Source organism: Alternaria metachromatica (assembly GCF_023757995.1).
Source record: "Alternaria metachromatica strain BMP 0045 chromosome Unknown scaffold_40, whole genome shotgun sequence".
Classification (NCBI taxonomy): Eukaryota; Fungi; Ascomycota; class Dothideomycetes; order Pleosporales; family Pleosporaceae; genus Alternaria; species Alternaria metachromatica.
This window is the reverse complement of record NW_026055531.1, coordinates 152,566-175,187: the sequence shown is the minus strand read 5'-3', so window position 1 is coordinate 175,187 and position 22,622 is coordinate 152,566. Positions and strand designations below refer to the sequence as shown.

General features: G+C 53.3%; 7 protein-coding genes across 7 annotated transcripts; 4 read left to right on the top strand and 3 right to left on the bottom strand.

Moving 5' to 3' along the window:
* Window positions 1–765: 765 nt before the first annotated feature.
* On the top strand, window positions 766–5,808 carry J4E83_010079 (uncharacterized protein; the record flags this gene model as incomplete). Its single annotated transcript, XM_049336962.1, has 6 exons — window positions 766–831; window positions 901–2,320; window positions 2,374–2,426; window positions 3,435–3,740; window positions 3,788–4,608; window positions 4,656–5,808. The coding sequence occupies 6 exons, from the start codon at window positions 766–768 to the stop codon at window positions 5,806–5,808; spliced, it is 3,819 nt and encodes a 1,272-aa protein (XP_049183941.1).
* Window positions 5,809–6,350: 542 nt separating this feature from the next.
* J4E83_010078 (uncharacterized protein) lies at window positions 6,351–6,969 on the bottom strand (the record flags this gene model as incomplete). The annotated part of the gene is made up of 2 exons (XM_049336961.1): window positions 6,351–6,755; window positions 6,841–6,969. 2 exons carry the CDS (start codon window positions 6,967–6,969, stop codon window positions 6,351–6,353), a joined length of 534 nt encoding a protein of 177 aa, XP_049183940.1.
* Window positions 6,970–7,359: 390 nt separating this feature from the next.
* On the top strand, window positions 7,360–9,798 carry RHP54 (DNA repair protein rhp54; the record flags this gene model as incomplete). Its single annotated transcript, XM_049336960.1, has 1 exon — window positions 7,360–9,798. The coding sequence occupies one exon, from the start codon at window positions 7,360–7,362 to the stop codon at window positions 9,796–9,798; it is 2,439 nt and encodes an 812-aa protein (XP_049183939.1).
* Window positions 9,799–11,442: 1,644 nt separating this feature from the next.
* J4E83_010076 (uncharacterized protein) lies at window positions 11,443–13,950 on the top strand (the record flags this gene model as incomplete). The annotated part of the gene is made up of 1 exon (XM_049336959.1): window positions 11,443–13,950. The coding sequence occupies one exon, from the start codon at window positions 11,443–11,445 to the stop codon at window positions 13,948–13,950; it is 2,508 nt and encodes an 835-aa protein (XP_049183938.1).
* Window positions 13,951–16,391: 2,441 nt separating this feature from the next.
* On the bottom strand, window positions 16,392–17,069 carry J4E83_010075 (uncharacterized protein; the record flags this gene model as incomplete). Its single annotated transcript, XM_049336958.1, has 1 exon — window positions 16,392–17,069. One exon carries the CDS (start codon window positions 17,067–17,069, stop codon window positions 16,392–16,394), a length of 678 nt encoding a protein of 225 aa, XP_049183937.1.
* Window positions 17,070–18,608: 1,539 nt separating this feature from the next.
* Window positions 18,609–19,313, bottom strand: J4E83_010074 (uncharacterized protein; the record flags this gene model as incomplete). Its single annotated transcript, XM_049336957.1, has 1 exon — window positions 18,609–19,313. One exon carries the CDS (start codon window positions 19,311–19,313, stop codon window positions 18,609–18,611), a length of 705 nt encoding a protein of 234 aa, XP_049183936.1.
* A 1,662-nt stretch (window positions 19,314–20,975) lies between these two features.
* J4E83_010073 (uncharacterized protein) lies at window positions 20,976–21,584 on the top strand (the record flags this gene model as incomplete). The annotated part of the gene is made up of 1 exon (XM_049336956.1): window positions 20,976–21,584. One exon carries the CDS (start codon window positions 20,976–20,978, stop codon window positions 21,582–21,584), a length of 609 nt encoding a protein of 202 aa, XP_049183935.1.
* Between the last annotated feature and the right edge of the window lie 1,038 nt (window positions 21,585–22,622).

Genomic DNA, 22,622 nt, shown 5'->3' with positions numbered 1-22,622 from the left:
ATGGCTTCCTCAATGCGTTTGCGTGCTGTGATGTGTTACTCTGATGCACTACGGTAGCTTTTCGCTTTGTTCTGGTGATGCTTGAACGTGTTTGTAGATACCTGGCGTTTCTAACAGCGGGTAGCTGATTGAACAACGAATGCATGAATGCGGAAAGTCATGCTTTGAGGCACGTGAAATGAATGCGTGAAGGTGACGTAGCTCTCAATGTTGAAACTAAACACAGGCTCGAGCATGAATGCTAGGAGACTGTCTTGGACTGTTGGGACGATCGAACGCATTGCGACACAGCTGTCATCCAAACCACTCCCCTCTCCCTGTTCCCCACCTCGCTCCAATTACAACCAGCCAGCGCTGCACACGCGTTCACAGCCCAAGCTTACCCCAGTTTGTCGCTTAGGTTAGCGCTATTCACCTCCCGCGTGGACCCTTGTTCTTGGGCGGAGCTACATCGGTGGGTGGGTCTTTGGCGGGACACAAGTGAGGCTGAACCTACGAAGGGCTGCTTGCCTGCGCGCTTACTTCCTTTTTCCTGCCCCATCAACCCTTCCGCTCCTACTCCACTTTTACCGGTCAGTTTGCCGGACGTATTGCGATCGACTGCAGCTGCGTATCTTGCGGGCGATTAGGCAGCAGAGGAGAAGGAAGACTTCAAAGGCCAAGAACAAGACTTACGTAGACGGCCGCGCATATCGATAAGGCGACGAGCGAACTTGCTACCGGGTGCTCTTTGCGATATCTGGAGGGTGTCGAGGAAAAGCACACATGATGGCGCCGCGGTTGGCTTTCATGGACCTTTCGGTCGATCTGAAGACGTTGATAGTCCAGCATGTAAGTCTCTGGGTTGATGGCAGGCTCAAGGTAGCAGAAGAAGCACCAGGCTGACACTACACCACACAGATCAACCGCCCAACCGACCTCAAGAACCTCTGCCTCACCTGCAAACAACTCCACGAGATCACCGTCCGCCAACTCTACTACGAAGTAACCCTCGATGTCGGTTCACCCCACGACACGCGCCTCGCAGCCTTCCTCAACCCCAAGAACATCGGCCTACAACATGTCCGGAAGCTGGATCTCTACCTCGCAGATGTCCTGGACAAATGCAACCAGCAGCAACAAGCCAACTTTGCTATTCGCATGATCTTGGAGCTGCTGCCAGAGAACCAACTAGAGAAGTTCTCGTGGCACCCGTGGTCGCCGTTTTCCGGAGACAACCTGGTGTTGCTGTACAAGAAGCAGAAGCGTATGCGGTGGATGGAAAGCATTTCGCTGGATCGCAATGTTCTGCCAGAACTACAGAAGCTGCCGAATATTGAAACGTGCTTTCAGGAAGTACGGAAGCTTGGACTATACCCAGACTCACGCGAGGTCCTGGACTTTTGTCACTTCTTGCTGAAGAACGTGGCTGGGCGCAAGCTGGAGAAGATCACGCTGCATGCGAGCTTCGATGAGATGGATCCGACTGTTACTATGCGCGAGCTGAACGACACTGTCAATGCACCTGGACTCATTACCTCGACCATGTTCAGCCATATGCAGCCGTTCGCAAAGTGCACGCCGATCACACTCAATGAAATCACACTGCAAAAGCTTCATCTGCGCTATGCTTCGGAAACATACTGCAAGTTGATTGACTTCCGGTCCATCAAGAGCATCCGCATCTTCGGCTGTTCTGGTGCTGATGCTCTGTTCGCGGAACTCAGCAAAAGCTCAAAGCTGCCGGATAAGCTAGAGACACTGGAGTTCAAACACGATGATAACGCAGAAAACGACGGCTTAGGCGCTATCGACGGCTTCCTCGTTCTCGTCTCGGGTATCGAGACGCTTACTCTTGACCTCACATACGTCAAGGCGTTGCCAGCCGCCGCGGGTATCGTGCGCCACAGCAAAACACTCAAAAGCCTCAACGTACACGCGAGCACCGGTCCCGACAGCTGCGACGAAGAGCTCGTTTACGACTACGCCTCCTTCTCACAAATCTGCAAAGACTGCACACTACTGGAGCAGATCTCCGTTGCCTTTCCCGGCGTGAGCGTCATCCGCAGCAAGAACGACAGCTTCGTCAACTTCGAGAACTGTCTTGGCGACTTGCGCAATCTGGCGACTCTCAACATCACTACCTGGCCTACCAACAGCCCTTCATCGACTAAGCTACCACGCAAGATCTACGAACACTTGCTTGCTGGCTTGGCACAGCAGGGCTTTGACCGCAGCGCCGCTCATGCGAAAGAGAAGGAGAGGAGTTCAAAGTTGGGTATCATCGCGTTTGGTTCGTCGGACAAGGTGTACGACCGTGAGGATAGTCAGAACCAGATTAGTATGTATCAACCTCGAAGCTTGCACAACACCTTTACTAACTCGCCCATACAGTCTTTGTCAAAGGCCGTCAAATCGATCCACTCGGTAACGAAACCTCGACGGCAGTGCAGATCGGATGGTGTTTGCGCAAGTTTATCGATGCGGGTTCCAAGTCGGATATTCTGGATTTCTCGCTGTCGCGTAGTTCGCGGCCGCCAACGAGGAGCTCGCCGGATAGCGATGATAGCGATTGACAGGGGGATGAGGTTGTCGAATGGGGGCAACCTGATGGGGATGATGGGTGGTAGGGGTGTAGAGAGTGGTGGCGATGGGGGGTTAATGTTAAGAGGAACTGACTTATACGGTGGGTTGAGATGTTAGAGGCATGGTGATGCGAGCATATATACCAATTTGAAGGGATTAGCGGGCGTTGATACAGAAAGTCATTCTTTTTATCGATGTCGTCTCCGGTCCAAATGTCAAATCTGAGCAAAATGAACGCGTCCATGACATGTTTGTCTACGCGATTCGTTCATCGGACGAACATGCGTTCGTGGATCTCGGAGTATACTCCATTCGATAAGATCGACGCGCTAGGAGATTATCTGGATTGCGTCATTGAGCGGAAATGAAATCTGGACATGATGTTATGACAATGGGTCTACATTCATGCAGAAACGAGTACCATCACGCGTGGTGTAACGAGACTGGGGGTCCTGGAGAAGATGTTTTCGTCCTGCGGATCGTGCCTGCCCTAACATGATCTGTAGCTTGAAACAGCCTCTGAATTTTCATGCCATGAGCATGCAATGTCCAGCACCAACTCTAAATCGTCCACGGCCTCCAATTGCTAGCATCTGATCTTGTTACACTCAATCGCATACCGCGAGCGGTCTCAGGCCATCTCTCCTTGTCCCTGCCCCCATCTAACCGTGTCGGTAATTGCCGCGTCTGATCGGACCGCGAAACCTGTATGCAAGTAAGCCTACTAGAAGCTCTACTAGACCTGTCACGTTCGGCCAGGCAGTTGATCGCGCCCTGTCGTCTTGATACATCTGGAAGCTACCGAGCAGTTGTTTGTTTAACCGGAAGCTAACGGGACATCAGCCAACGTCCTTCCCTCGTCACGGTAGAACTGCGGCTACGCCATGACTTCTTCTCCGCATGCGTCGCAGTATCCTGCACCACCAGACGGCCAGGACCCGCATAATTACACGCCCTTGTATCCCAACGGGCAGGTTCTCGACGGTCAGGCACCGTCGTCGCGCATAGCCTACCCGCAAGAAGCCGCATACCCGAAGCTCGAGAATATCAACGAGGTGCTCCAGGCCCAGCAGGCTCTCCAAGCGAACCATGCCTTGAATCCTCCGCTGCCGCAGCAGTCCAAGCCGAACCGCCTGCGCAAAGCTTGTGATTCGTGCAGCATTCGCAAAGTCAAGGTGGGCGCATTCAGTCATAATACTATGACAGACACTGACGTCTGTAGTGCGACGAATCGGGCCCGCCGTGTAGAGCGTGCCTCGCGCTGGAGATTCCATGTACCTTTGAGCGCCCGAGCCGACGACGCGGACCGCCCAATAGGCATGCCGAAGCGATCAAGAAGCGCAGGATAGGCGACCTGGACTCCGAGTCGTCGACGCCGCAGTCTCCTACCAATGCCGCCCATGCGCTGGCGCAACTGCAGTCGTCGCATCCAGCCCAGCTCTCCGCCGAAGAGATATGCGCCCTGCCCACCCTGAACGCCCTCATCGACGACTTCTTCACATTCATACATCCGCTATGTCCATTTCCGCACGAGCCGTCGTTCCGCGAGGCATGGGGTCATAGAGAGGACCTGACGAATCCCTCGTTCCTCGCCTTGCTGGCGTCCATGATCGCGGTCCTCGTCGCGTCCTTTCCTCGGAAACCACGCCTCCATCTCAACACACAGACGCGACGCGAATACCCAAATCACCTCTCCCTCGTCGACAAGTGCCGCGACGTGTGCGCGCGGGCGCGAGGGCCCGGCTATCTCGATCGGCCCTCTCTGAACGTGTACGACGCGTGTACCAGCTACTTCCTCGGCTTGACCGGAGCCTACGTATTCCAATGGCGGCAACTGCGACTGTACCTGGCCGAGTGCCTGACCATCATACGCTCCCTGGGTCTCCATAAACCCGAGGCTCAGGGCTATACCTATCTTGGGGGCATGCCGAGTGCGTGGGGCTCCAACGGACCGAACCACGATGGCTCGAGAGAGTTCAAAGTAGACTACATCACCGAGGAGATTGGTCGGCGCGTCTTCTGGACGGTTTTTGTGGGTGTGCGGTACGTTTGGGCATTCTCGCAGTGTCGACCATGACTGACTTTGACAGGACTATACAACAGCTCGGCGCTTCCTTCGGCGAGCTGATGATTGCGCCTGCCACACCTACCGAGCCTCTACCACCACTCCCGCGAGAAGTCGACGATGTACACATCTTCCCAAATGAGATACAACCGCAGCGCGAAGGGGTCGTCTCCATGCTCACTGGGTTCAACATCAATGTGCGCATCTTTCTGTCATACTCGTCGCTAGCAACGGCGGAGATGGCATTTGGCATTGATGAGATATTCGACTGGGATCGACAACAACAGATATTCGCACAAAGCCTGCAGCGCTGTAGGCAGATTCTGGACAGCCTACCAGAGGTGCTTAAAGTCCGGCCAAAGTCCAGCAGTAACAATGGGCTCGAACAGCAGAAACCCTACTACCCGCCCATGCCAGAATACTCTGGGATGCGAGACCCCGCCATGGACACACATCACAAACCGGAAGCGCACGAACTGCGACGTTACGAGATCCAGAAAGCGAACATCTACGCCAGCCATCTGTCCACTCGCTCGCACCTTGTGGAAAAGTACTTCCTTCAACTGGATAAGTATCAACGGTCGAAGGGCCAAGCTGGTGCGCAAAACACGTCCAACGTCCTCGCAGCAGGAATCGACAGGTTTGTATCCGGAACAACAACCGACGCCGACGCGCTCGAAAAGGCAATGTCAGAAGAGCGCGAACAAGTGGTCAAAGACCTCCTCGTGGTCCTGGGCAGCATCGACATGGTCAACATGGAGCCCAACGGCGACTCCTTTGTAAGTCTCTACGTTTACTTGCAAAACTCAGATTTCCTCTACCCCGTCCATGAGATTGACGACTACGTCATCTCCATGTCGACTCGTGATTTCTTCCGCCCAAACACCATCAGCCCGATCGCAAGCTTACGGTTCATGTCGACACAGACGCAGAAGATTCGCTCGATTGCTAGCACGCTGCTTGAGGTGCCGAAGGAGAGAAGGGGGAGTGTGGCCCTGCAGCATCAGGATTACCTCTACAAGTTTCTTGATATTTTGAGTAAGTTGGAGAGGGTGAGTCCTGAGGCGAGTGATCCGAGTGGCGCGCTGGATGAGGAGAGTGAATTGAGGCTTTGGGCGGATTTGAGGGATCATCAGTTGAGGTTTCAGGAGCAGGGGGGTGTTTATGGGTTTTCGTGAGGGAGAGACATGGATGAGGTTTATGACAGCGCTGGTCTTTACTGAGGAGACGAGATCGCACCGGAGTATGTCCGTGCCGATGGTCTGCCTAGGGCGCTCGAGGTATTACTGAGCACCAACTCGAACGGACGAAACGCAGCTACAGCGCCGAGACCATTCTCGCAACGAGGATCGTGTCAGGAAGATTCGGAGTGAAGATGTAACAGTAGGAAGTGTCATTGCTATCTTGTCGCTGTCATTGTTAGATACAGTCAGATATTTGTTGGCACAAAAGCCTCGTCCTACTCGCTCTAATCATAAGTCCATCCCAGCATTCCAGTCCATGTACAGTCGAAATTGATCATGCATCATGAGTCTATCCAGGTATACAATATGTGTACAAGCTCTTCTCCACTCAACACATAGATGCCCTCAGAGTATGCCGTATGCCCAAGCCTCGTCACACGACCCCTGCAATACAACGTATCGTGCTGGCTCCAGTACTCTTCCATCTCATCTGCTTCCAACAATCCCCACCTCTTCCCACCAACTCTCTCCCCCATCTACGGCACAACCACCACCCCAATACTCCCCGCCTGCCCCACCACACTCCTCGCCACGCCCTCCAAACTCAACCCACTCAACCTCGTCTCGCCATGCTTAATCTTCGCAATCTCATACACATGTTTCAAACTCACCGTCCCCACCGTCCCCTTCACCGCATTGCCCACCGTCGGACTACTCGTCGACGTCTTGCCCTTTTGCCCGTCATGGTTGTTCATGGGGCCGGGCACGTTTCCTGCACCTCTTATCTTGTTCTTGGTGGGGAGCACGCCGGCGGCGGAGAGGAGGAGGGTTGCGGTCGGGGGTGTGCGCAGTTGGAAGTGGAAGGAGCGGTCGGGGCGGACGGTTATGCGCGCGGGGATGGGGGTCCCGGGGGTGTAGTGGGCGGTGCGGGCGTTGAACTCCTAAATCATTGTCAGTATACATGAATTGGGTATGCGACGATGCAGTAACAGGATATGCGACAGCCGGGGATATGGCTAAACGTACTTTGCAGAAATCCATGCTCTTCACACCTTTACTTCCCAGCGCGGGACCGACGGGCGGCGAGGGCGACGCTTGCCCTGCGCCTACGATCAATTTGACGATTTGGTCTTTTGCTATTGCTTTTCGCGCCATGGTGGGGAGAGATGTGGTTCGTGTTGGGGTGGGTTGCTGGGGGAATTTGCGGAGATGGGCTCGGAGGTGTCGGTCACAGGGTTTTTCGGGGCATGGAGAGGTGGGGAATTGACGCGTTGGGGGTATGGAAATGATGGGACTGCGATAAGAAAGTGATGAAGATGCCAATTCTAGGTATGATAGAGATTCTGAATGTTGGTGGGATGACGATGCTGCCTGTCGCTCCACGTGACGACGCGATTGAGCTAACAATCTACGCGTCGCAATTCCGCCACCTGCGAGGACTGATCAGCATTCCCGCACGACACTCCCTTTCCTCCCAACTCCCACCACATTGACCCGATATAGGCTGCCAAACCTCACAGTGCCTACCAGAAGTGTCAATTCCTTATGCATCGACCGAAGACTCTCGCAGCAGGCGAGGCCACCCCTGCGAAGCCCGCGGCGCGTCTATATGGTGGCACTCCACAGTCGACCGAACGACTCATCAAGCCTTTCCGCTGTCCCGGCTCAGCAACTGTATCCAGTGTCTCCACGAAGCCCGCAAGGAAGAGGAGGAAGGTCGACTACTCTGGTGCTGGAGGTGAAGACGGAGAGAGCGATAAGCCATACTCAAATGAAGACCGATTAGCCCTCGCCACACGAGACGCGAACCGATTTCCCGTCTTCAAGCCCAAAGACAAAGATACCGCCTTCAGAACCAAATTCATCGTTCCTTTAGTCAACAAGGATGTTGGAGCCTACAACCCGAATCGACCGGCGCCGCTACTGGGTATGCGGACCGGAACCGTCTTTGTTGCGCGACCGCTGCACGACCCGAGTGGAGAGTTTGCGATAGTACTCTACGATCCCACAGTTGACGACAAGCCGATACCGAAGGAAGAGGCGGAACCCAAGCTGAGTCAGACAGAGAAGAAGGAGATGGAGGCGCCACTGGTACACAAGAGTTTGGCGGAGATACTGGGGTTGAAGAAGAAGGTGGACAACGAGCGGCCGCGCGTGCCAGTCGTAATTGATCCGAGACTTGCGAAGGTTCTGCGACCGCATCAGGTCGAGGGTGTGAAGTTCTTGTACCGAGCTACGACAGGCATGATCGATCCCAAGGCGAACGGGTGCATCATGGCAGACGAGATGGGTCTAGGAAAGACGCTACAGTGTATCGCGCTCATGTGGACACTACTCAAGCAGTCGCCCGATGCTGGCAAGTCGACGATACAAAAGTGCGTCATTGCTTGTCCGTCAAGTTTGGTGAGGAATTGGGCGAACGAGCTTATCAAGTGGCTTGGGAAGGACGCTGTTACACCCTTCGCGATCGACGGAAAGGCATCGAAGGAAGAGCTCATCCAGCAAATACGGCAGTGGTCGATCGCATCCGGGCGCGCAGTTGTCAGACCTGTCCTCATTGTGTCATACGAAACCCTGCGCCTCTACGCCGACGAGTTTGGACAGACACCAATCGGCTTGATGCTTTGCGACGAAGGCCATCGACTCAAAAACGGTGACAGTTTGACCTTTACCGCGCTCAACAACCTGAACGTGCAGAGGAGAGTCATCCTTTCTGGTACACCCATCCAGAACGATCTGTCGGAGTACTTTGCGCTACTCAACTTCGCCAACCCCAACTACCTTGGCACGCGCATGGAGTTCCGCAAGCACTACGAGATCCCTATTTTGAAGGGTCGCGACGCTAACGGAACGGATGCGGATATCAAGAAGGGTACTGAGCGTCTTACCGAGCTTCTCGGCTTGGTCAACAAGTTCATTATCCGCCGAACCAACGACATTCTCTCCAAGTACCTGCCTGTCAAGTACGAGCACGTTGTATTCTGCAACCTTGCGCCATTCCAGAAGGATTTGTACAACCACTTCATCAAGTCACCCGATGTCCAGAGTCTACTCCGCGGCAAAGGCTCGCAGCCGCTCAAGGTCATCGGCATGCTCAAGAAGCTCTGCAACCACCCCGACCTACTCAACCTACCAGAAGACTTGCCAGGCTGCGAAGACAAGCTACCAGACGACTTTGTGCAAAAGGACGCGCGAGGCAGAGATCGCGAGGTCAAGACATGGTACTCTGGCAAGATGGCCGTCCTAGACCGCATGCTCGCCCGCATCCGCGCCGAGACGAACGACAAAATCGTCCTCATCTCCAACTACACACAAACCCTCGACATCTTCGCCATGCTATGCCGCTCACGCGGCTACGGCTGCTTCCGTCTCGACGGCACCATGAACGTGAGCAAGCGCCAAAAGCTCGTCGACAAGTTCAACGACCCCGAAAGCCCCGAATTCGTCTTCCTCCTCTCCTCCAAAGCTGGTGGCTGCGGTCTCAACCTCATCGGCGCGAACCGCCTCGTCCTCTTCGACCCTGACTGGAACCCCGCTGCCGATCAACAAGCCCTTGCGCGTGTATGGCGTGACGGACAGAAGAAAGATTGTTTCGTGTACCGCTTCATCACCACGGGTACCATCGAAGAGAAAGTGTTCCAGCGCCAGTCCCACAAACAGTCTTTATCGTCTTGCGTCGTCGACAGCGCGGAGGACGTTGAACGCCATTTCTCACTTGACTCTCTCCGCGAGTTGTTCCAGTATCGCGACAATACTACGAGTGATACACACGACACGTTCAAGTGTAAGCGCTGTAGGAAGGAGGATGGGCGACAGGTTGCGAAAGCACCGGCGATGCTTTACGGTGACACGAGCACGTGGAATCATTTTGTCAATGATGGCGAGGCGGGGCCGTTGGGCAAGATTCAGGATTTGCTGCTGAGGCAGGAAACGGGCGATGGGTTGAGGGATGTTAGTGCTGTGTTTCAGTATATTAGTCATTGAGTGGGTGGCATGGTGTAGGTGTGGGCTGGAGGTGCTGATGAGCATGATGGAGGTGTTGTCAGCATGTGTCGTTTGCATAGTTCTTTCGAAGTTTCTAGCGTTCATGAAGCGTGGTGTTTGATGGGCGGTGCTGGGTAGCGGGTTATGATAATGAATATGATATCTTCACGTTGGCGAGACTTGGTCACTGCGCTTTTGCATCTCATGTCGCCTATGTTTGCATCTCGCATACGCACTTTGCACGCAAGCATCGCAGTTGCTGAAATCCTTGTCGCGCGATGCTTATAACGCGCATTCGCCTATCTTGATGTGCCCATATTCCTAAAGTGAACGTGCCATATAATCGCTCTTGCCTCATTTGCGATCGCGATCCAAGTTGCGTCATGTTGTTCGGAGTCATGACGGAGTCATACGGGATGGGTTGGTCAGTGTGGTTGGTGCGGCCAACCATGGATGTTGCTTTGCAATCCGCGGTCCTTGGCGTGGTGGTTTCTTGGTTGGGAAGGAAGTCGCGATTTGATGTTGGGGCTGGACGGCAGGTATTGGGTACGGAGCAAAACGGCGGAGGGTTCATACTCTTCCATAAATGTCGGTCGCTTCTTTGTTTGAGTCGCAGATGGTCATGCGCTTCAACAAAGAATGTCGAAGGGAACGTGGGAAGCTCGAGAACGTATGCCATTCTGTGCCGAAGTATCGTGCAGCACTGTGAGTATGATATTGCTAGCGGGTATGGCACATCTCTCCGGGGCCTATAGATTGAGTGCTATGCCTGTAACAGACCCATGGTGTTCGCTCCATTCATGCCAGGCACAGTACCAAATTCTGCGATGGCTTTCATGCTGATACGTGCCACACTCTCACCATGCGCAAGAGTTCCAGTGCATGACTACCATCAGTACCGCTCATACACAAACTCACCTATCACCACCGCTGCGTTGTATCTCTCGTCCCCACTTTTACCTTTACCGTCCCTTCTCTTCACGGCGGCTGCCTATGACGTCGCCCCACTCTTGTGACTCTTTTACACCCGCCCGGGCATGCTTCAGCCAACTCACCTCTCACCTCTCATCCATGGTTCCATCGGTACCAGTCTCTTACCTACCAGGCTGCTGTCTACGCTAGTCTCTGAGACGCCATATAGCTGGCTCCCCTCTCGCCTTCCTTCCTTCCTCCTACACTCTTCTTCCTCTCAACTTCCATCAGCCTACTGTGTGAAGACCAGCACCTGTAAAGCGCCTACCCTGAGGCTACAAGAACTTTTCATCTGACGAACCAACGAAACGCACGACGTTGTATCCTCCAGGCTCAAGTTTTGTCTTCATCTTGCTGCGGACAAGTTGAGGATTTCACGAACTTTTCATCTGACGAACCGACGAAACGCACGACGTTGTATCCTCCAGGCTCAAGTTTTGTCTTCATCTTGTTGCGGACAAGCCTCGTTGTAGTCGGCAACCGAAGTTTCCATCCCGCTAGCTAGCTCGCGCCACCTGGTCCGAGCTCCAACATTTCGTAGTCGAGCTCCACCATCCGAGTGAACCCTCGACGCCCACAAACCTCGCGCGCACACGCATACCATACCCTCGACTCGACACCACGCTCCCGCCGAATCGCGCGACTGCCAACACACTCGAACTACCACACATCATGGATTCCAAGCGCCGCAAGACCGGCGACCAGGATGTCAGCGCCTTGAGGTTGGCGTCGCGCCAGAAATACCTTGCCGAACGCGAAGCGCAACAACTCGCCCTACTCCGCCGCCAGGTCGCCGAAGAAGCAGAAGAGGAGGCGAGATTGGGGAACAAGCTGAGCGAGAGAGAAAGAGCAGAGTTTAAGAAGAATCGTCAGACCCTGGAGCTGGCCGAGGCGCGAAATGCGATTGACGATTCTGGTTCTGGCTTCCAAATTCCCGACGCCGAGTACTCGAATAAAAACGAAGCTCTTACTCGCAGACACAAGGACACAGATGTCGACTACAAGAGCGAATACCAGCTCTGGGAAGAGAATACCATGAACAAGATATCAGGTCAGAAGATATCAGCTCAAACCAAGCCTGTCGATAGCCGAGAGCAGGCTGACGACTATGAATTTGTGCTAGATCCAGCACAGGACGTGGTATATGATGGACCTATGGTGGACCTGGAGAAGCAGAGGCTTGAGATGCTCGTGGACGAAGCAGAGAAGCATGCCGCCTCAATCGAGGAAGTTCGCCGTTCATTACCGGTCTACCAATACAAGGATGACTTCATCAAGGCTCTACAGACTGAACAGATACTCGTCTTCGTCGGTGAGACTGGAAGCGGAAAGACCACGCAGATAACGCAGTATTTGCGCGATGCTGGGTTCGCGAAGCAGGGGCGCATCGGCTGTACGCAGCCCCGACGTGTGGCGGCTATGAGCGTTGCCAAACGCGTGGCAGAAGAGGCTGGCGTTCGTTTGGGCAAAGAGGTTGGCTATCAGGTCCGCTTTGAGGAGAAGTTCGACACGACTACTGAGATCGTCTACCTTACGGACGGCCTACTCCTGAAGCAATGTCTTACGTCCCCCCTACTAGATGAGTACAGCGTAATCATTCTGGACGAGGCGCACGAAAGGACCATTGCTACCGACGTGCTGATGGTCTTGACACGTGAGATTACCCGTTGCCGACCAGATTTTCGTCTTGTCATCGCTTCGGCTACCCTGAACGCCCAGTTCTTTTCTGAATACTTTGACAACGCGAATGTGCTGCACGTTCCAGGGAGAACGTTCCCCGTCCAGAAGCTCTACACGTCGTCGCCGGAGGCCAACTATCTGAGTGCGGCTCTAACTACCTTCTGGCAAGTCCACGCCTCGCAACCGGTGGGGGACGTCCTGATCTTCCTTACTGGTGAGGATGAGATCATACAGGCTGCAGAGTCGATCGAGTCTACTGCCAAAAAGCTCGGAAACAGAATGGCACCTGTCGTAGTCGCTCCAATCTTCTCGAGCATGGATACAGATCATCAACAGCGTATCTTCTCGCCAACGCCACAGGGCAGCCGCAAAGTCGTCATCTCTACCAATATCGCCGAAACATCTCTGACCATAAACGGCATCGTTTATGTGATAGATTCAGGAATGGTCAAACAGAAGCGATATGACGCAAGACTAGGTACCGAGACCTTATCAGTTGTGCCTACATCTCAATCCAGCTGTAATCAGCGCAGTGGTCGTGCGGGCAGAGTGTCTCCTGGCATTTGCTTCAGGCTCTTTACAAAGTGGTCCTTTTACAACGAACTTCCGCCTTCGACGGAGCCAGAGATCCTACGCTCATGCCTTGATAGCTTGATACTGATGCTCAAGAGTATGGGCGTAAACGACATCCTGAACTTCGATCTCCCAAGCCGGCCATCCAGCGAAGCCATTATATCTAGCCTAGAAACGTTGTATTCGCTGCAAATGTTGAACAGCGAAGGAAAGGTGTCGAAGCTGGGTCGAAGGGCCAGCGAACTGCCATTGGATCCGAAACTAGCGAAAGCTCTGCTAGCTGCTGAGAGCTTTGGAACTGTGGATGAGATAGTCACGCTTGTCTCTATGGTCAGCGAAGCTGGTACGTTGTTCTATGCCCCGAAAGACAAGAAGGCTGCAGCAGATCTGGCACGCCAGAGATTTGCATCAGAGCATGGGGACATGATCTCACTCCTGAACCTTTGGAACGAGTTTGAGGAATCAGGATTCAGCAAGAGTTGGTGTCAAGACAATTTCGTTCAGTATCGGTCGCTCAATCGCGTGGTCGATGTACGAGATCAGCTATTCAGACTTTGTGAGAAGGTTGAGATAGAGAGGAGTAGCTGTGGAACAACCGATCACGTCAAGATCATGAAGAGTTGGACTTCGGCATACTTCGCCAATACCGCCCGGCTGAACAAGGATGGCATGAGCTATCGCTGCCTTTCCTCGCGCAACCAAGTCTGGATCCACCCATCTTCCTGTCTGAGAGACAAGCGGCCGCGTTTGGTATGCTACTTCGAGCAGGTGGAGACTTCAAAGTCGTGGATGCGTACTGTCGCTCCAATTGAAGCATCATGGCTCAGTGAACTAGCTCCTCACTACTTTAAGAAGGGACAGCTTGACGATCTGGACGTCGGCAAGAAGATGGGCAAGGGTGTTGGGAAGGTAGGTGTTGATCGCTGAATGCAGGTTCAGACAAGAGCTCTCGGATGATTTTGGAAGTACGATAGTGAGAGAGTGGGTATATAGGCTCACAGGCGGCCTTTGTTTCATCATGTAGCATATCCAGCGGCATTATCTTCACGTGGCGTCACTCTCAAGCATTCCTGGGTTCTCACACACAGCGGTATCTAGAGAGCGAATATGTTTGAGGCACAATGCCTCGATGTGCGGACGAGGTGTGATTTTCCGAACTGGGTGATAGGCGTTTTGGAAGGAAAAGGCTAGATTAGTGTATTCGATATGATACCCCATTTCCTATTTGTTTGGTATGGCACCTTCGGCTTTTAGCGTAGCATAATGCATAGAAGACTTCAAGTGCAACAATGTCTACTTCTTAGTGCGGTGAAATGCTATGAACTCTTGTGTGGTTGTAGTTAAGAATAACTCTTGGGGTGGTTAATATAGATGAAAACCGGCAGGGAGTACAAAGCATGCGTTCTAAGGTTCTTTGTGCTGCATTTCCACGATGATTAAAAAGTATATGAACGTAGCGAAGCAAGTAGCTGCGAATGCCTTAAAGCGTTGCGATGAGTAGAGGTATGTTTGGCTCTTGGTACGAGAATGCATCGAGCAATTCCGTTTTATTCGAAGATATTAAGTCTACTCGATATCGTCTGGCTAACCTATTACATCTAGATACTCGACTACGGCTTACGTTGTATGCTTCAAACGGGTGCATTGAAGTAAGTATACATGCTTTAACCTTCACGGTAAGTTTCAGACAGGTACATTAAAGTAAGTATCTATGCTTTCACCTTCACGGTAGTCGCATCGCACACCACAGATACGGTCGGAATGCAGCTAGAGACTTCGTTACTACTTACATTGTATGCTTCAAACGGGTATATTAAAGCGAGTTTTTTGCTTTAACCTTCGCGGTAGTCGCATCGCACACCGCAGAGTTGATCAGAATGCAGCTAGAAACGTCGACATGACCTATATCGTATGCTTTAGACCCATGCATTAGGATGTATACTTCCGTATCTATGCTAACGCAGTAGGCAAGGTCGACATATCCCAAGCCAATAATGTCCATAATACACCGTCGGATTAGCAAGATAACCGCCGGAGACCGGATCAGAACCTGTATTGTGTGCTTTAAGCCTATACATCAGGATGTGTTCTTCCGTATCTACTTCGATGTAGTAGCCCAGGCCGAAATACTCCAAGCCAAGAAAGCCCATAATACACCGCCCGATCAGCAAGATGGCAGCCAGAAACCGAATCAAAACCTGCACCGTGTTCTCCAAAGCGATATGTGGAAGTACATATCTACTTCGTAGTCTTAGGGTAGTCGCCTGGGCCTATCACCGCAGCGCGCACCATCAGAGAGCTGGTAGGGGTAAGATGGCAATACCGTTCATTGAGAGGCTGTCAGAGGCCTCTTGACTGCTTTCGCAGCGTCTTTTCGGTGTTGTACGCTATAGTTTGGCTGTGGGAGCGATGCGGGCAGGTGAATGTTTCACGCTTTTACTTCAAAGCAAAGTGATCCTTTGGTGCGGGAGAGCAGCATGTATTGAGCTCACCTTTTGCAACTACTCCTGATAGCCCTTCTGTTGACGTTGGTGGTGATGTTGGCTGGTGTTGCTGCTGTCGTGGTTAAGATAGAAGGGACGACCTCTTAATAGACTTAGAATTTGACATCAATCACACTCTGTTGGGCTAACAGCTCATAGTCAGCTATCATACCTCTGGCGGCTTTGGGCAGGTGTTCAGAGACATGTGCTTTTTGGTTGTATGCGACATGAAAGTATGATATGAGGTGTGGCGTTTCTTACGCCCTCGCACGAGCGCCTTGGGGCCTGCGCAACCTTCAATCTCGTTTCCAGGAATCGCGACGCTGCGTCTAGTATGCAGCTTAAGTTGATTCTAGCTTTTTAATGCTTTTTTCGTCGATGCGAGTACCGAAGAGAAAGACTAATCCAGGAGAATATTGGCCTATGATATATTGACCATTCGTGAATGTGTGGTCTTCTTGTCGCTCGGATTGGAGAATACGAGAAGTTTGGAACTGGCGTCAGCAAGTCTTCCACTATGGTCAAAGCCTACACTGGCGAATAGCCTGTCACATGTAACCTATCAGAGTACTTGTAGATGCCTCGCCGATCGAAAAAGATGCTGAAGAATACCTGGTTTGAGACCGTAATCGGTAGATGCAAGAGGCGATTGTGGGGTGTACTTAATGCGCCTGCTACCGAACGGGAGCCGACTTGGGCTGCCGATCTCGCAAGCTAGATAGTGTAGGAAGGGTTGGTATTGGTTCCAAATGCGACGCTCTGTCACTGGCGGAAGGTACGTGCGCTGGTAATGACACTGCCAGGCCTCATGTCGGCAGATGCAAGCTTCCAGCATGCTGCATAGACTGCGACATCTAGTAGTCGCCTCGCTAAAACTTGGATCTACTACATTTGGACCTTTTCTAGAATACGAAGTATATCGAAACGTTCGTGCACTAGCATGCAACCTACACCAGCATATATCCCATACTCCAGAACTATCCCGGGGCTCTTCACGAGCTTGTTTTGCTTGTGGGCCTTCGCAGGATCAGCTTGGGCAAACATGCAACCGCCAAGTATTGTGCCGTCACGCGCAGTGTTTGTATCCCATATGCCAGCGGTCCAAGGCACATGGTCCGGTCGCATCTGCCGCAAGAAGATATACGTGTCCTTGATGACCTTCTGCCGGAAAGGCATGTCGTTGTACAATTTTGATGCGCAGACGACTTTGATGTAGTCGTCAGCCCTCGGCTCCGGTTCGGTGTGGTCTTCGTTCTGGACATCTGATGAGAGCAGGACAGGCGCATTGACGGTCCCGATTCGTGCGCGCTTTCGCAGTGGCGCGGGCGACGCGGGAGGAGACGAGGGTTGAGTAGGCTCTGAGCCCGCACCGTTTCGGTCTTCGATATCAGCATATACTGGAAGAATCTTCTGGTCGACTTCTGGTACTCGGGCAGGCAGCGTCTCTGGCAACGCAATGCCAGCCCATATTGCGTCGAACGCTCGCAGCCTTTCCTTGGTGGCGTGTAGGCCTCTGGATTTTGTTCCACTAGGACACTTGCGCCTGCCAATGTAAAGGTGCATGTGGTAGAAGTGAACATCAGTGAGGCGGCTACATAGGCATCGGCGCCTGTCTTCGAGAAAGCGATATGTGTTTACGTTAACTACTTCTATGTTGGAGATACCAGCGAGCATCGTCGCGGCTTGTTGTAGTAGTCTGGCGGTTCAGTCGTTCGCTGCATGATTCTATCTAGGACTATGAATGCGGTATCCTTGCACCAGACTTTTGCGATGAAGGGTGGTAACTGCGAAGGAAAGCGTTCCTTCCCAGAACCCTGATCTCAGTCCCAGCTCCCCAAAAGAATCGAGATGCAGACGCGTAGAGAGAAAAGCTTCAGAATAATGATGATGGCGGTAAGCTTTTGAGCTTACTTCCCGATGTGAATCTTCCTCTGCTAGACTAGGCATCTCTGGCCGACACAAGATATCCAAATAAGACCGGATAAACCTTCGTAGCACGCAAAAACGTTTCCTTGGCTCACGGTTGGGCGACCGGAAGATGACAAGCCGACCCCGGCTGTAAGATGGTGGTATAGTAGAAGCGGCAGGCGCGAATACGCACGCATGCGGCATCGCTCTGCCCAAACGAGTTCGCAATATCGCATGTCGTTTTCGTGAAGGAAGCGCATCCCACAATCTCGCCATCGATCCTACGTTCCAGAACAGCTTGCCATATCGCGCGAGCCACGCGTCAACCCTCTCCCCAAGCGAAAAAGCAATATATCCGCTCGCCTACCCAAGTCCTGCAAACAGCATCAGGAATGGATGTACGCGCCGTGACTAAAACAAAGGATCGCAAGAGCCGAGATGCCGTCAATTTATTGTTAGGTTGGACGGAAGGTGACGCGTTCGGTTGTTGGCGGTTGTTGGCGTTCTTGGGGAATGCACGGGCGGATGAATGGGTGGGGGGCCACATGCTAGACATGCCAGGCACGACGTGCGGCAGGGTAAGGCGGCCTGTGTAATTTCCCGGTGCAGGGCCTCAGGGGCGACCCGACTTGAACGATGGTTCGCGTGCGAGGATCAGGGTAAAGAAGGAAAGATTGTCAAGACGTCAGTACATCGGATTTTTTAGAGGCGGTGATGGTATCAGCCGTCGCGAGATGGTTTGCACAGACAAGGACGTGAAGTTACGATCAAATGCATTGATGGTAAAATATGTACAGAAGGGTATCAGGTAGACAGTCAAGTCGTAAAGTAAAGGTGGAAATCATGTCATTAAGATAGCCAACTCTTCTCAGAACAGGCAAAGAGTCTAGGAACAAAAAAGACCACCGGGGACCACACGACTCCCTCCATAGGGCCAGTAAGCATTCCAACCAAGGCGTATTACAATACCAAGTATATCGATCCATCGAAATGCCGCTGCGACTTGATTGCGCAAGGAAGCAAAGGGCTCGTACCACCAACACCGCGCTCCCAATCCTAGACTGAATCGTGATGCAGAGTCGAAGTCGTAACCCGTGAAGCCATGTTTTATTTCCTCCTCTTTCCACAACTCGAGAAGGGACTAGCAAGGACGTGGAGAACCGCGTCCCGACAAATCACTCAGGAGCGAACCGCTTACAAGAAAGCAGCGAGGGCACCAGCGATGGCGAAGAAGCCAACGGAGACCTTGCCGGCGGCACCGGTGAACTCAGCGGGCTTGGAGGCGCTGGGCATAGCACCAGTGCCAGTAGGAGCAGCAGTTCCGGCAGGGACGTGGGGAACGGTGCCGTTGGAGGAGGGGTAGATGGGAGAAACCGGGGTGTAGGCAGGCGCAGTGTGCTCAGCAGCCGGGACGGAAGCAGAGGTGACAGTGGGCATGGGGACAGCCGGGATCTCGGGGGTAGGGGTGTGGACGTAGGTAGCAGTGTACTCAGGGATGCTGAGGGTGGTGCTGGAGGAGATGGTGTAGGTGGAGACACCGTAGGTGATGGTGGTGGGCTCAGGGCAGACGTAGCTGGTGGCGTGGACAACCTCGGTGGTGGTGTAGGCGGGCTTGGAGGCAGAGTAGACGGGAGCCATAGAGCTGGCCTCGTAGGCGGGCTTGGAAGCCTCCATGGAAGCGGAGGGGGTCTCAGCGGGGTAAGACGGGTACTCAGCAGCGGAGGAGGTAGCGGCCTCGTAGGCGGGCATGGAGCTGGAGGCCTCGGGGGTCTCAGCAGGGTAGGCGGGGTACTCAGCAGCGGCGGAGGAAGAGGCCGGGGCAGCAGGGTAAGCCTCGTAAGCCTGGGGAGCGGCAAGGGCAACGGCGGCGAAGCCAGCAATGACGGCGAAGGAACGCATCTTGATGTTGTTGGTTTGGGGGGTGGGTATTAAAATACGGAAGGTATTAAGTTGTAAGGCGTTGGAGGTCGTTGAAAACGAGTGTGATCGGTGATAACCGTGTATTAGTGAGTGTAGTGAGTGTGTGGTGAGGAATCAACTGAGGAGCAGCTGGCGAAGCCATTATATAGAACTATACACGAGCTGGCCTTACCAAGAGCGCCAGCGTCCATGAACAGGGGGCATTGGCGTAGTTGCATTCGGTTGGCAGTATCGCGAGGGCTCTGGCGTGCCGGTGGCGCCGTTTGGTGGACTGTGCCTGGTATAGTACGAAATAGGGGAACCTGTGGAAAGCTTCGACATGGGCCGTTGTGAGCTGTTTATTGATGGAAGTCGAGCGGGCCAATCAAAAGGTGGATTGCGTGCAGAAACGAAATGAGGTTGACAATTTCCCCTGCCAAGGGGCCTTGCCGCCCCAACACATCGCCCGTCGTTCTAGCTGCTTTTGCCGCAAGCGTTCGATTTGTGCACGCGGAACATGTTCAATCGCCCGGTAGGTACCTATCTCCGGTTCGTGATCCGCACCTGCATGTCAGCTCTGAGCAGAGAAGAAGCCGCGCGACTGTATCGAGGTGTAAGACACTGGTAGGTGGCATTGGCGCCGAGCCGCTGACTGTGACAAAGAACACCTGAACAGAGCAACGATTAGGGGCTCCTTGCCAGAGGCACTGGAATCCCGATCAGAGTGGAGATGGGTAATCGTGACAGTATCTGGAGCAATCCCCGCGTCTGAGCAAAAATAGCTTCGCTGATAGGAGAAGGGCCAGATTGGACCGGTCTGATGCTGGCGAGGTCGTTGGTTCACGATGGACTGGGGACGTGCGGGTTCCTGCATTGCCCTTGCATCTAGACCTCGACTAGATCCAGCGAAGGGCCGACAGCCCGTCCAGTGTTGCGAACTATTGTAGCCATCGAGATGTAGCGGAAAGCTGTTGCCGGAGCTGCTGTGATCTCGAAGGTTGGCCAGCTTTCAGCTCTGTCTCAGCTCTTGTCATACGGGGGCTCTTCTTGCGAGAGTCATCCACCCACAGTGTTCCTTGCAACAGTCGTAACGCAATCTCGCATCTGGCATTCCTCAGGAGAGGCGCATGAGCTTAGTGAGCGCCACAATGGTAGTCGCATGTCACGCATTAAGCGCGGCACCTACTTGGGCGCAGGTGTTTCGTCGGAGAACGAATGACGCGCTGTTCAACACGAAGAAACCCGATCCTTCCGCGTTATCATATCCCACAAATAGTGATCATTTCCGCGCAGAGCTAGAGAGCGTCGCGTCGATAAAGGGCGAGGCGTAGTGTGGTGTTAGTGAGTGCTACGGTGAGCGAGAGTGGGTGTTCCTGTCGCTTCTAGCCCGTCCCGCCGAAGTGTTGCCGGTCGGGCAAGAGCCCCTCAGTACCACACTGCCTTTGACTTTGCTAACACAACGACTTCACCTCACCACCTCGCCGCACAATCCCGTACTATGCATTACCGAAAAGCACAATAGACAGAGATTCCACATCTTTGTCGCGAGCTTCTCCCTCTTTCCCGAGAGGGACCAAGCTCGTCGTCTCGACCCACGCGAAGGAACGACTGCCTGACTGGATTATATGAAAGCTGCGCAACTCTATCAAATTCGATAGCAAAATGCCAAAATCATCTGGCGCTGTGCCGAAGGGGTGGGATGGGCAAACCATCTACCTTCACGCACCTTCATATTCCAAGAAGCTTTGTAGAGACAGAGTTAGCGCACTTATATTGCCAAAGTCCGATCTACCACCCGATACACAGGTTTACAAGCCGAATGGGCCGTACTCGAACGTCAAGATCACACCTGTCACGGACTCTGCGCATCCTGCATATGGACAGCACGCGCTTTATGCTAACCAGCATCTGCCACCAGACTCGTTCATTCTGCCATACTTGGGCTATGTGCACGATCAGACTGACATTGACGAAGCATCCGACTACGACCTCTCACTCGACCGCGAACTAGGCATCGGTGTTGATGCATCCAAGATGGGCAACGAAGCTCGCTTCATCAACGACTACCGAGGCGTCTCTGCCGCACCGACCGCCGAGTTTCGCGATATACATGTAGACATTGGGAACGGGAAGGTGGAGAAGAGAGTCGGAGTCTTTGTGCTCAGCGCTGGCAAAAGCGGAAAGAGAGCGAAGGGCATCGGACGTGGACAAGAAATCCTCGTCAGCTACGGCAAAGGCTTCTGGTCAGATCGACACTCTACTGAAGAGTGACACGCCTGTACCACACCGCTCTCATGTCTCGCAACATGTCGCATCACTTTCATGTACATCCGCTGAATGCCGGTACACGTTTGCTTTTCGGTCAATCCCTTCTGCAGCGACCGGGCGTCGATTGACGACGCTGTATGATCTGCGCGGTCAGGCCCTCGATCTTCCAAGACCAACCCCGACCAGGCAGTGAGGTGTTCGTGCCGTACGCGTATCATGCGGAGTATGTCGCTCCGACATGACGCTTACTCGAGGACATGCGAATACCTGAATGTTGGGTGTAATCGCGGTGCGCCAGGGCGACGATAAGCCAAGGTCTTGTTCCCGCTGTCCATGATTAGGCGGTATCGTCCACAATGAACACGAATCCCACGAGCCTTCTGTCACCAACGTGGCACTCCAGCGTGACGCTTCCCTGCCGTGTGAAGGATCAAGGGTCTGTTCTGGAAGCCTTGTCGTGGAACCTTTACGGGGTCCTGATACGCTAGAAACGACGATCGAATTTCCAACAGCCCTGTTATGCCCATGGTTGGGGTTTGAGGCTTGCACAGGGACGTCACACCCAGGCCGAAACCCGGATACACGTGGGACTGAGCCACTAATGTGGCGTCGAAACCTGATTTTTCGTGCTAAGCCTGACTTTTGGCCTCTAGACACGTTGATGGACATCGAAAGCAGTCAAATGCAGCGCCTAATCATCATTCGGGATGTCTCCAAAAAAGCCACATGTGTGGTAGTGCTGCACTGTGAAGCCGCCCGAGCAGCAAAGTTGCCCAATGTCAACACCATGCAAAAGTGACGTCGCAGGATGTCTCCGCGCCGCCTCGGCCTGCGCCGAATTGACTCAGACATAATTTTGGATCAAGCGAAACGTCATACTGTGTCACCATGGCATTTCCGGCAGCATCATGGCATTGTGATGGAGGGCAGAGAATTCGCATTACCCACAAGTTACCCACAAGTGAAGGGTAAGAGTCTGCAGGCAAAATTACTCACGATAATGCAGGTACCATGTGCCATCGACTGCTTCAAGACCTTTCA